Consider the following 13,149-nt stretch of genomic DNA (forward strand, 5'->3'; position numbering starts at 1 on the left):
GAGGCACCAGTGTTAGATGACATGGTGCTAGAACTGTGTTAAATATATAAATCAGTTTTACTTAAGTTTTTAAGAAGTGTGAGTTATATTTAAAAAGGTGGGAATTGTTGCATTCTTGGTATTGGGAATATTTTAGTGAATTCAAAAAAATTACATGCCATCCAGTTATAAACTCTGGGAGATTCACATAAACACAAAATTAAAAGTATACAAATTTTTTTTTAAAAAAAAAGCATTGTAGGATAAAACTATCCCATTTAAAATCATAGTAACTGGATAAATACAAGCCCTCGTAGTAACCGGATAAATACCAGCCCTAACAACTGACAGTCTAGATAGCTTTGTTTTCTTCCCTGAAAGATAACAAAAAAGAGCCATTTTGATTTAGGGATGGGCAGATTCAGGGGAGCAACTGAAAACGTTTGCCTCTCAGGCCCACACATCCCAAGTGAACGAAGGGATCAGACATATCCTTTTCCAGATTAAAAGCTCTGAAATGGGCAAAATCTACTTGGAGTCCATAAAAAGGCCTACTTTTGACCACAGAGCAAGCATTTTGTGGCAAGATGAGAAACAGGAGAACTAGACAAGGTTCCTGAATCCTAATTGTTTCCAGAAATTACATTGATGAATATGTAAAACAAGGCAATGAAATGTAAGAATGGACTCAAGATAGTTTTGGCCTGATTATATTAAGGACAACTCAGTAAAGATAAAGCTGGATGCTTATTCCCAGTTCCCCATTGGATCAAAATTTCAAAAGAAAACTCACTTGCTAAAGTGAATATAGATCTAATATTTATGCAATGAAAACTAACATAGTATTAACCTGTATATTATAATTAGGTTACAATGCCCTTCAAATCACAATAATATTCTAACAATAATTTTTGCATTGAAGTAAAACGAACCACCCACATAAACTGGACCTCGATTTTTTTATCTGAAGGTCATTGTAAAAAATATTTTTAAAATTGCCTATCTTTTTTCAGTGCAACAAGAATTTCCCAAAGCCACAACTCCTTACAATAAGTTTTTTTTAAAATAGAGACAGGCAGATGTTGTGATACAGAGGATGCCAGCTCTGAAATCTGAGACTTTAGCCAAGCATTTGTTGTCTCGTTTATCCCGGATATGACATTGTCCAGCAAGTGCTTCCCAGGCATTTAGATTTCTTATATTTAGTGTTTAGAATTTGAAAGTTTGGAAATGCCTTAGTGCATAGTAAGATTGCAGGAAAGTTGGATCTACCAATTGAAGCCGAATTCATAACAGATAAGAGACTAGATAAATAATTATATATTGTTTAAGTGAATGAGTGGGTATTATTTTCATTCAGGCTTCTAAATCGTAAACAGTTAACAGGAATGATTTTTGCCTTAATGTAAGCTTCTGAAAAACACAGTTTTTTTCTTTAAGGAAATGAAAAACAGTTGATCGTGGGGAGAAGTTCCAAAGTATGTCCCACCTCCAACTGTCTTAAAAATAAATGGATTTTAAACATCGCTTTCATCGTTCCTGCTTCTTTTTTTCCAAAATATGTTAGATCTTTTCAACATGTTGTGCTGTGACTATCATTCCAGAATTCACTAGATGAGGTCCTGAGAAACGCATTTCGAGATCTCGAGTTGTGGGAATCCATCCATCTCTCTTCAAGTTGTTAATTTAATCAGCCTTTCTCCGGCTTTCCCCCACTGCTATGTGAGACTGACACCAATTGCTGCTGAATAGCTCGGGGAGAGAGGAGGAGGAGGGAGGTGGGTATCATGTGATTCGCTTTCCTGCTCCTTTAAAGCAGCCACATGCACTCGAGGGCCGGCTACAATCACAGCTCTCGGTACGAAGGAAGCCAGGTCCGGGCTTTCCCGGGCAATCGATGCTGAGGTTCCCTCTTCCTTCCCATCCCTTTGCAGCTTTAACTTTTACAACCGCCGCCACCGTCGCAGAGAGTGTAGGAGAGAAAGCACTGCAAAAATGGCTGGGGCAATTATCGAGAACATGAGCACTAAAAAGCTCTGCATTGTTGGCGGGATCTTGCTGATTTTCCAAGTCATCGCCTTTCTGGTGGGGGGTATGATCGGTAAGTGTTCCAGAAGCAAACTTTTTCTCTTCTTCCTCGTCTTTCTCCGACTCGGACTTCACCCCTTGTCTGTTTGGGTACTTGTTACTGTTGCTTCTATGATCTCATTTGCCCTGCTATTGTAGTTAAGAAAACAGCGCGCCACGGGCCTCTTTGTGCCCACTACGGTCTAGGGCTGCAAGCAAAGGAAAGCAGGGAGGCGTCGAAAAAGTTTAGGGCAGAGGGAGGTTTGCCACGGCTCTAAGATCTGCTTCACGAAAACAAACGGCAGGATGAAACTCTAAGCATGGCGACTCAATTGGTGCAAAGCCCCTTGGGGTAGAAAAGTTGATCAGTCTCTTTATTGCTCTCGCTCCCACCCTACCCGCCTTTCCTCCAACTCGGTTGCAAGAAGGGCCCTAATCTTCAAAGAAAAAGAAGACTCGCTGCAGCCCACGAAAGGCATGTTCCGGCATTGTATCTCACTTAATGGGGCTTTGCTTTTTCCCTTTTCCTCTGGAGCACTGCGAGATTTTGCCTAGGCAGCCTCTCTTTAGATTGGATTTTAGACTCCTTTAAGGGCGGGGAAGGGTTTAGCAAAGTGGGAGGAGGAAGCGCGGGAGGAAAAAGCCAGGGATGCCTTTCCCCCTCCGGGGAGAGAGAAGAGTTTTGCTTTTGACTTTTTAATTCCCCATCCCTTCCCACTGAAAGTCTTGTGGCTTCTTTTGATGTTGCCTGGACTTCCTCCCTGAGATGCCATTGAGGGAAAAGCTTCAGAAATGTACATTTTGATTTTGAGGATTATTTCTTTCTCCCTCCCAGCGACATAACCTATGCTGCTGGCTGCCTTAAACGAAAATAAAAGGTCTTAATAGATTGCCTCACCAGAATGAGGCACATGAGAACACTACCTAAGGATACAGGAAAGGGTACCTTGATTCTTTTCCTTCAAACTTAAAACCTTTATTGTCCCAGTGTCAAGGCCCAGGCAGGTCTTAAAATTCCTCTATGGAAGTACTAAAAAGACTTAAATTTATGTATATCCACAATGTTAACTTGTTAATCCTTATTTTGCAATTTGGACACAGAGCCGCTTTCTAGTCTTAGACTTGAATCATGCAATTTGGTATGACATTGGATCATAGAAAAAAAACAGCTGTAGCACATATATGCTGGAAGGGCTTATCCCTTTATTTTGTTCCACAAATAATTGCTCTGTATTGATTTTAAATTAAAAACCATTAGCCAAATTGTTGATTCTCTGGAGAAACAGTGCCAGTTCAAGGGAAAAGTAAAGGAGAAATAGCTTCTCCAGAAAATCTGTTTTTGTTTAAGAAACAAAATAAGGAACAGTCTCACACATTATTGGGGGGGGGGGAAGAGAGGAACGAGAACTTTTAAAAAGCCAGCCCTCCAGATGCTCAAATTTCACCTTTCAGATTTCTTTTGAAAGGTGATCTTGGAAGAATATCCTCAGGAAAAGTGGGAAGCATTCTATTTTATTGGAAACATTACATTTAAATACATGGCCTTCAGTTAAAAGGTTTTGTGATGTAAATGTTAAGGTTGACTTAAATTTGTTTTGGTATTGTTCTTTATCAGTGTGAAATTCTTTGCATGCTGCAAGGTCTTTGCATACTGCTAAGATTTTTCCAAGACAATGTGAGCCTGCCAGACACCAGCTGTAATGGACAAATCTGAGGCATGTTGCAACACATTTCAGCCAGCTTTATGTCTCAAAACAGCATGCTTGTATGGTTCATTTGATTGTGCAGTCATTTTACGTAGGTATAATTTAGGGGTAGGGGAAAATCGGACTGTATTCTAATGCATTGTGTTACTTTGAAGCAAGACTGTCGTTTTGATGCCATTCAGTGGTTCAGCATTTTTCTGAAGTACATAGATACATTTATTCATCTGCATGTCTATGGTTCTTTTGAATACTGAGCTTAGCAGATAAAATGTTTTGATATATTAAGTTATAAGACACTTTTAAATCACTTTGTTTTATACAACTGAATTTAATTTTGGGGAATACAGTACAGTGTCTTAAAGAGATTCCTTGTGTTGATTTGTGTGTGGATATGCACATACTTTTGTAAATATAATGGTTGGGTATTTTTGAAAGAACTTCCAGTAGTGACTTTGTGTGTGTGTGTGTGTGTGTGTGTGTGTTTTAATGTGCAGGTGTGCATGCCTTTTTCTTTTCCCATGGTATAAATAAACTCAAAATCATATGGTATCCAGACTTCCTGCTGTGTTGTCCCATAATGCACCGCAAAATCTGCATTGAGTGTTATATCCAAATCAGAAGCTTCTACTATATACAGCTATAACACAGTCATAGCTGAAGCTTGAAAAAACAATAGCTGTCTTTTCTGTGGTATATGGAGTCATCCAAAGAATGTGTTCCTGTTATTACATCATCTTTTTTCAAAGACAAGCTTGGTTCAATTAAGCATTTTAAATAGATGAAATAGGCTTTTTAAAAGTTCTGTTTACTTTCATACTAAGCAGGTTTTCAAGACAATTTAGTCGAATTTAAAGACAGTGAACAGTGTGTCAGGAAAACATTTTTTTTTGCAATTAAGTTTACAAAAATTGGCAGTTGATAAATGAAAAAGCACTTATCCATCCCGTCCCAGATCTTTGCAAATAAAAGAAAAACAGTGTTGATCTGTTTTCTAAAGAAGATAAGTGAGCAGGTTTCATAAGCCTTCCTAGCAAGAAATTGTACGTGAGGCTTCCATTACTGAAAAATCCATATTCATAATGGTCATCAATATGAAGATTTATTATTTTTGCAACTCTGTGGAAAAAGGTAACCTATTAATCAAATCTGTCAATGATCAAATTACCTAAGCGTATTACTTATAGACCAGGATATAAATATCCCAAAGTACGGTAGCCATTGGGAATTTGTGTTGCTGGCCAATGTTGTAAATGTGATGTGGTATGGAGGACTATGTTTGTTTGTTTGTTTGTTTTGTAATCTATATTTTGAAGTAACGGATGCCACTCTTTTGATGTTATTTCCAGAACATCAAAAATAGTTGGTCTTGCTTTTGTCTGCTTAACATGCATCTAAACCCTAATTCAGACATTCCATTTTTAATCCAGTTTCTTTTTTAAAGATCTGGCATGCACATGGTATCCATATATTTCCCATGTAATGTGAGATTCCCTCACTTTTAAATTGCAAACTTATTATTATGATCCGTTAATGCTTATTTTCAGGGAATGCTCAAACCACAGTTAACTATTTGGATATCACAGTGCCCATGAAGACATCGGTAGTTGAGCTCAACTTGAAGGAGAATTCAAAGAAGCTAGGAAATCTCATAGTAGTTGCAGAGGGAGAAGGACATACAATTATTACCTAGCACATTCTTAGTCCAATAAGTCTACCTTGGACAAGAAATATAGTTACTGAGCCAGCTATGTGGAATATTTGAAATGAGTGACGTATTTTAATTCATACTGCCAATTTGCAATAAATGCAATTCATGATGCATCCTTACATGAATGGACACAAAAGTATTTCTTTATTAATCTTTCCCTAGGGATACTTTTTAGAATTTGCAGGTATGGGATATTTAGTGATACTTCTATAACTTATTGATGAGCTTATTATCCAATGGTTATTTTGTTAAATTTATTGATTCCCCCATCGTACCACCAGATAACTCTGGATGATTATCAATATTAGATTTGTGGTTTGCTCATAATTTAATGTAACAAAATTGGTCTACTGTGGAATAACTTATTGTGAAACATGCCACGAATGTGTTTAAGCTGTAGTGGCAAACAGGAATGTAATACATTTCAGATCTGAAAATTTGGTGGTTATATATATATATATATATATATATATATATATATATATATATATATATATATATATATATATATATATGTAGGTCTTTGGTTCGGGTTTTCTCCTACATACAAACACCCGCGAAAACCTCAGAAAACAAACAAATATATATATATATATTTGTTTTCTGAGGTTTTCGCGGGTATTTGTATGTAGGTCTTTGGTTGTTCGGGTTTTCTCCCGCGTAAAATTGGAAGTGTCTTGGCGACGTTTCGACGAAGTCCCATTCGTCATCTTCAGGCTGGTGTTTTCAGCTTCGTGCTTTGAGCAGCAATGTGTGGTCTTAGCTGTTTCTTCCTTTTAACTGCCAGTGGGGGTATGAACTAATTGGGTGGGAGCTTGGCTGTGTTCTGATTGGGTGGAGGTGTGTTCTGAATGGTTAGGGGCTTAGCTGTGCTCTGATTGGCTGGGGGAGTGTTCTGTTTGGTTGTGCTCAGGTTAGTCTGAGTTGCAGAGGGGTTTTGAGATTTTGGGCTGCCTTGCTATTTTTTGGCTTCGCGTTCGTGGTCGTGCTTCCTCTTCATGGAGGGTGTCAGTTTGCTTCATGTATGGATTGGAGGGGGTTTAAAGTGGCTAATGATGCAGCTGTGGTCTGGCTTCTGGTTTGTGGTCGTGCCTCATCATCGTGTGGCTTTGGGTTTGTTTTTTGCGTGGATGTGTGGTGGTGACATCCTGTGTGGTTTTTGTGAGTGTGGGTCTGGTATCATTTTTTGTGTTAGGGAGTCGTTTGTCAATAAGGGCGGGTTTCCAAATGGCTGGTAGGCGGGAGGTATCATCTCGCTTGTTCATGCTGTGTGGGCGTTTTTCTATCTCGAAACGTCGCCAAGACACTTCCAATTTTACGCGGGAGAAAACCCGAACAACCAAAGACCTATATATATATATATATGTGTGTTTTTTATGACCCTCCAACATTCTTGCTTTATTCCATTTGTACTAAGATGCAGCTGGGAGCTTGGCATCTTATTTCTGACTTCTTTGGGAGAAGTATCATAGTAAAAATACTATGAAAAGAATGTCTATAATTATTTAACCAATTCTGTGGTTGGGAAGGCCCAAGAGATTCACTCGCTGGTATTAAATTCTAATTCATCATGAAGGCAAATGCAATATAAGATGTGGGATAGAACATAGATTGCATTAAGCCCATAACCCATATTATTAGAATTTGTTCTTGTCTTTTTATTTACAGACCGAAAGGGCGCACTTTCTGCAGTGAACTGCTTTATTGCTTAATTTTTATGTACAATCCTTCCCTTTGTAATTGTCTAGAAATTTGCATAAAGATTACAAAAAAGATTCCTGAATTTAAACGTAAAATGGTAATGCTGCTTGTTTTTTTAAAAAAGATTTCCTGCTATGAAGATGTAGATTAAGATCTCACTTGCAAATGCTGAATGTTCAGAAACAGCTTGCAAATTTAGATTAAAAACTTTTGCAGCTATAAGGCCTTTTACATGGCAGCTTCATTAACTGATTAATCTCAAATAAGTAATTGTCATGATAAATGAGGCTAGGAAGTGCTGCCAAAATAATGATATCCAAATTGGAAAATAAATCTAAAGCAAATGTAAATATTGAAAACAATTACTTTATTTAAATTAAAGTTCTTTGCCTAGATTAAGGACTATGGCTCATTTAGGAGAGAAATAACTTATCAAAGAATTCCTTTGAGCTTGTCTGAAACTAAAAATCTAATTTTTGTGCTGCCTCAAATGAGATGAAAGCTTACATGCACATACCAGAGATGCTTTAGCATTCCTTCAAGGCATATAAATGTGCAGAAATCTGCCTCTGAAATCAGAAATGCTTACTATCTATAGAAAGAGTTTCAATGCACCAGTTGCTACCTGAAAATCAAACATTTTAAGCTCAGCTACAAAAATTGGCTACTATTTCAGAGCTGGGCTCTCTTCACTTCAAATACTTTGGGCTCATCATTTTTATTTAGATCTATTTGTAACTGATTTAATAGCTTGGCTGCAGTAGGAAGAGACATGTCTTTTCAAAAGTAAAAATTGACAAAAGAAAGGCTTAGGCAAGGCTCAAGCATGTTTGGCTGCAATAAGCCAATTAGCAAACAAATGTTCCCCCTTTTAAAGGTGGGATAGTTACACTGAAATTTAAATAATTGGTTTTCAACTATAGTCACTGGAGCAGTTAGGCATGGTAAACTTGATACCTAATCATATTTGTGACACAGACTGATTAGTAGCACTTCTTTTGTGCTCTTTCAGAATGACTTTATCCTTATTAGGGTTTTAAAGAAATTGTGCTACCTCATGATCCAGGGAAAAGATCACTGAAAGAGTTTGTAGTATATTGTAAAGATGCAAAAATGAGAAAATACTGACCCTCTTTTGATCCTCCTAGTTAAGTATTTTTTTTAAAAAAAAAAAGCTTCTCGAGTTCTGTATCTCTTGGCATAAGTAATTTGAAGAATACTTACTTTGTTTCTGGTATTGATTTTGCTGCTGACAAACCCAAGATACAGCATATCTGAAATGCCCAGCAAGAATTTTTAAAAATCTACAGTTAAGAATGAAACTGTTCCTTAGCAGTACCATATTTCTAAAAGTGATAAAAAGTCAGCAAAAATATATATGTTGCAGGTGGGTATGTTATATTAAAGCAGTGGTTCTCAACCTTTTTATACGGTGACCCCGGTCATAAGCAGGGGGCGCGCATGCGTGGTGCCACCCCCTGCGCAGCACACATGCGTGGCGGCGCCTCCTGCACCGCCCCCTGTGCGGCGCGCATGCGCGGCGGCGCCCCCATGTGCCGCCCCCTGCGCCGGCTGACAAAAAAAATGGCAGATCGCGTTGTTTGGCGACCCCTGTGAAATGGTCGTTCGACCCCAAATGGGGTCGCAACCCACAGGTTGAGAACCGCTGTATTAAAGGAAACAAAGGTGAGAATGCAAATTTGAATTCAATTACCAGTTCTCCCAAAGATCACAGCTGATAGTCTTTTGAATTTCATCATTTATGCATGCTAAATTTTTATTTATTTGCTGGCCAGAAATAAGCAGACTGCTGTTCTCTCTCTCTTTTTTGTGTATTTATCTACTCCAAGCTAGAGTGGGGCAAAAAATTATTTAGTCAGCCACCAATTGTGCAAGTTCTCCCACGTAAAAAGATGAGAGAGGCCTGTAATTGTCATCATAGGTAGACCTCAACTATGAGAGACAAAATGAGAAAACAAATCCAGACAATCACATTGTCTGATTTGGAAAGAATTTATTTGCAAATTATGGTGGAAAATAAGTATTTGGTCACCTACAAACAAGCAAGATTTCTGGCTCTCACAGACCTGTAACTTCTTCTTTAAGAGGCTCCTCTGTCCTCCACTCATTACCTGTATTAATGGCACCTGTTTGAACTTGTTATCAGTATAAAAGACACCTGTCCACAACCTCAAACAGTCACACTCCAAACTCCACTACGGTGAAGACCAAAGAGCTGTCGAAGGACACCAGAAACAAAATTGTAGACCTGCACCAGGCTGGGAAGACTGAATCTGCAATAGGCAAGCAGCTTGGTGTGAAGAAATCAACTGTGGGAGCAATAATTAGAAAATGGAAGACATACAAGACCACTGATAATCTCCCTCGATCTGGGGCTCCACGCAAGATCTCACCCTGTGGGGTCAACATGATCACAAGAACGGTGAGCAAAAATCCCAGAACCACACGGGGGGACCCAGTGAATGACCTGCAGAGAGCTGGGGCCAATGTAACAAAGGCAACCATCAGTAACACGCTACGCCGCCAGGGACTCAGATCCTGCATGCCAGACATGTCCCCCAGTAGATGTCTGGCCCGTCTGAAGTTTGCTAGAGAGCATTTGGATGATCCAGAAGAGGATTGGGAGAATGTCCTATGGTCAGATGAAACCAAAGTAGAACTGTTTGGTAGAAACACAACTCGTCGTGTTTGGAGGAGAGAGAATGCTGAGTTGCATCCAAAGAACACCACACCTACTGTGAAGCATGGGAGTGGCAACATCATGCTTTGGGGCTGTTTCTCTGCAAAGGGACCAGGACAACTGATCCGTGTACAGGAAAAAATGAATGGGGCCATGTATCGTGAGATTTTAAGTGCAAACCTCCTTCCATCAGCAAGGGCATTGAAGATGAAACGTAGCTGGGTCTTTTAGCATGACAATGATCCCAAACACACCGCCCGGGCAACAAAGGAGTGGCTTCGTAAGAAGCATTTCAAGGTCCTGGAGTGGCCTAGCCAGTCTCCAGATCTCAACCCCATAGAAAACCTTTGGAGGGAGTTGAAAGTCCATGTTGCCTAGCGACAGCCCCAAAACATCACTGCTCTAGAGGAGATCTGCATGGAGGAATGGGCCAACATACCAGCAACAGTGTGTGCCAACCTTGTGAAGACTTACAGAAAACGTTTGACCTCTGTCATTGCCAACAAAGGATATATAACAAAGTATTGAGATGAACTTTTGATATTGACCAAATACTTATTTTCCATCATAATTTGCAAATAAATTCTTTCCAAATCAGACAATGTGATTGACTGGATTTGTTTTCTCATTTTGTCTCTCATAGTTGAGGTCTACCTATGATGACAGTTACAGGCCTCTCTCATCTTTTTAAGTGGGAGAACTTGCACAATTGGTGGCTGACTAAATACTTTTTTGCCCCACTGTATGTTTGTCTTGCTTAGAGAAATAGGAATTGATTCTTCTGTGTCTCAATTTTATTAATCTTACATGCTCCTGCCTAAGTTCTGTGCAATCACACTTCTAAATCGAAGTGTACAAACTCACCATTACTAAGAAATAATTCATTTCAACTTGTCTCATTTCTTGTATTAATGCCTAGTTCCCTTGGGTGTGTGTTTATTTGCTTCTGTTTATAGCCTGTTCCATTTTGCAGCAGCCTTAGCATGAGCAATAGGAGGGAAAATAAAATTAAAAGGTAGCACAGAAGAAATAGTAATCAAATCAGACCTTAATGGCTCTATCTCCACTCTCCTGGTCTTTCTGCATTTTATAGAACCTGAGATAGAACAGACAGCCTTCAACATTCATTAACAGAATTTTCTCTTTTTGGGATGCTTCATAAACCTCGAGGCCATGATTTTAGCACCTCTAGTCCTAAAGCAATAAAGAAGATGGTTGCTCTTCTGCCTTAAGAAAATAAAGCCCCTAATTATGCTGCTGACTTCGCTTAGTTGAAATCTTCTGCCCTTATTACCTGGAGATTTTTGTCTTTGTTTCTGAACATCTGAGAAAAATAAACCATTTGATAACAAGAAGCATATTAATTTGGACCACAATTTGATATCTACTTTATTTTAGTTACAATCTTAATATCCCATATCTTTAAAATCCATTACATAGGCATGAAATTACAATCCTAAACAGGTTTACTCAGATCTTTTAATTTCAGTGACATTTATACAAAAGAGTATATGGGTTTGAAGCTTTTAATTATACAAAAGCTGGCAAAAAGTATCTGCTAACTTTCAGAATAAATAAAACTGGTTAGCCAGTAAAAATGAGAAAGGTTGGAGGGCCAGTCTGGAGGGCCCTGGGTTAGTTTAAATGCTAACTTGATGTTACTGGATAATTAAAACCAAGAAGGAAAAAAAAGATGCTAGGCTTGTAAGATGAGAGAGGTAAGGATGATAAATTAGCTTGTTTATTCCTATCCTGCTGTTGAGTTAATGTAATGAAGCAGAAGGCCTTTGTATGCGCTCATTTGGTAGTGATAGCCTCTGCTCAGAAGGGGGTAATTGAACAGAAAAAGAGAATGCTGTTGGAGCATGGGAGCAGTTAACATCACATGAGGTCACTGGGCTTCAGACTTTAATCAGTGTAGACACCATGCAATTGAGATTTTTCTAAAGGATTTGTAGGAGTGTGAAAAAGGGTCAGAAAATAACACTGAAGGAGCCATAGAAAATAATGGGCAAAACTCCTTCTATAGATACGTTTTAATATCAGGTTGGATATCGCATAAATGTTGAAATGAGATCCTGGCTATGTTTAGCTCCTCTGGTGCTTAATTAGATCACAGCAGTTGTGTCCCCCATGGTTTCCGACTAACTACTAGTTGTGAGTTAATGTGAGGAATGATGATTGATACTAAGGTCTATTGCTGCATTTTGAATTTTGGAATAAACTCTGCTTGAAGAAGGCTATTCAGAAGAACCTCCTTTGAATCCATTCAAGAAAGCTCCATAAGTCTTCCCCACTTCCCTGTAGAAGGTTTCCTCCCCCTTACTTTCGCATATTTATATTATCTCAATTTACATGGCCACCTACCTCAGGTTCATAACTCAGAGTGGCTAACAATAATTAAAACAGTATAAAAAAACAAACAGCATGCATGTGATGATCCACAGCTGGAATAAAAACTCAATTTACCAATAACAAGTAGACAATTGCAAGGAATCAGCCAGAACCATATCTTTAAGGCCTTGAAATCAGTATGGCCAAGACTAGTCTTATCTCAGTGAATAATATTCTATGGGACTGGACAGCTATAATAATTTTAAATGAATAACTAGCATAATAATCCAAAAATCCAGATAATCCCCCACAACAAAAAATACTTCCTTCCTGGCCCCCACCAAAAGGTGTAATTTCAGTCAGACCAAATGGATGGATAGACATAATCAGAGAGAATCCCCAACAGTCCTTCAAATAACCCAGATCCATTCTATAAATGCATAACAACCAGCACTTTGAATTAATCTCAGAAGAAGTACAGTGCAGTTTGCAGAGCAGAGGTGTAACACACATTGATCGAGAAACGTATACTACTGCATTCTGTAGCATATTGATGATACCTCACTCCAGGTCATCAGATGATCTCACTGAGAGAGGCTTCATGAGTGGAGAGAGCACTAAGCCCTATAGGACCCTGCAAAGCAGGTCCTGTGGGCTGGAGCCCCTCTTCCCATCAAAACCAACTGGAACTGGCCTTGAGGAAGGAAGGAAAATAGCACAACACGTTACCACCCACTTACAAATGTTAGAGCCAGTCCAGAAGATAGCATAATAGGTGGTATCAAAAGTTGCCAAGAAAAACAAGAATGAATGCACTAACTCCATTCAATCCCTGCCAGAGATCTATAGGTGTGATCAATAAGGTTTTGATCCCATACCCAGGGCTGAATCTTAATTGAAACTGATCCAGGGTTCCCTGAAGCTGTTATGTGACCACCTTCTCTATAACTTTA

The 13,149-nt window shown here is 38.8% G+C and overlaps 1 protein-coding gene across 2 annotated transcripts in view; it reads left to right on the forward strand.

Annotated features, from left to right (window-relative positions):
• Window positions 1-1,756: 1,756 nt before the first annotated feature.
• The window catches only part of WLS (Wnt ligand secretion mediator), a 46,471-nt gene continuing 35,078 nt past the window's right edge, over window positions 1,757-13,149 (forward strand). Inside the window, exon 1 of one of the 2 annotated variants that reach the window (XM_039329095.1) lies at window positions 1,757-2,080. In XM_039329095.1, coding sequence (XP_039185029.1) covers window positions 1,975-2,080 — 106 coding nt within the window. In that variant the 5' untranslated portion in view covers window positions 1,757-1,974. The remainder of the gene's footprint in view (window positions 2,081-13,149) is intronic. The other variant, XM_039329094.1, reaches the window with a different exon arrangement.

This window comes from Crotalus tigris, unplaced genomic scaffold (genome assembly GCF_016545835.1).
Source record: "Crotalus tigris isolate CLP2741 ecotype Arizona unplaced genomic scaffold, ASM1654583v1 scf7180000024387.2241675, whole genome shotgun sequence".
In the NCBI taxonomy this organism is placed as follows: domain Eukaryota; kingdom Metazoa; phylum Chordata; class Lepidosauria; order Squamata; family Viperidae; genus Crotalus; species Crotalus tigris.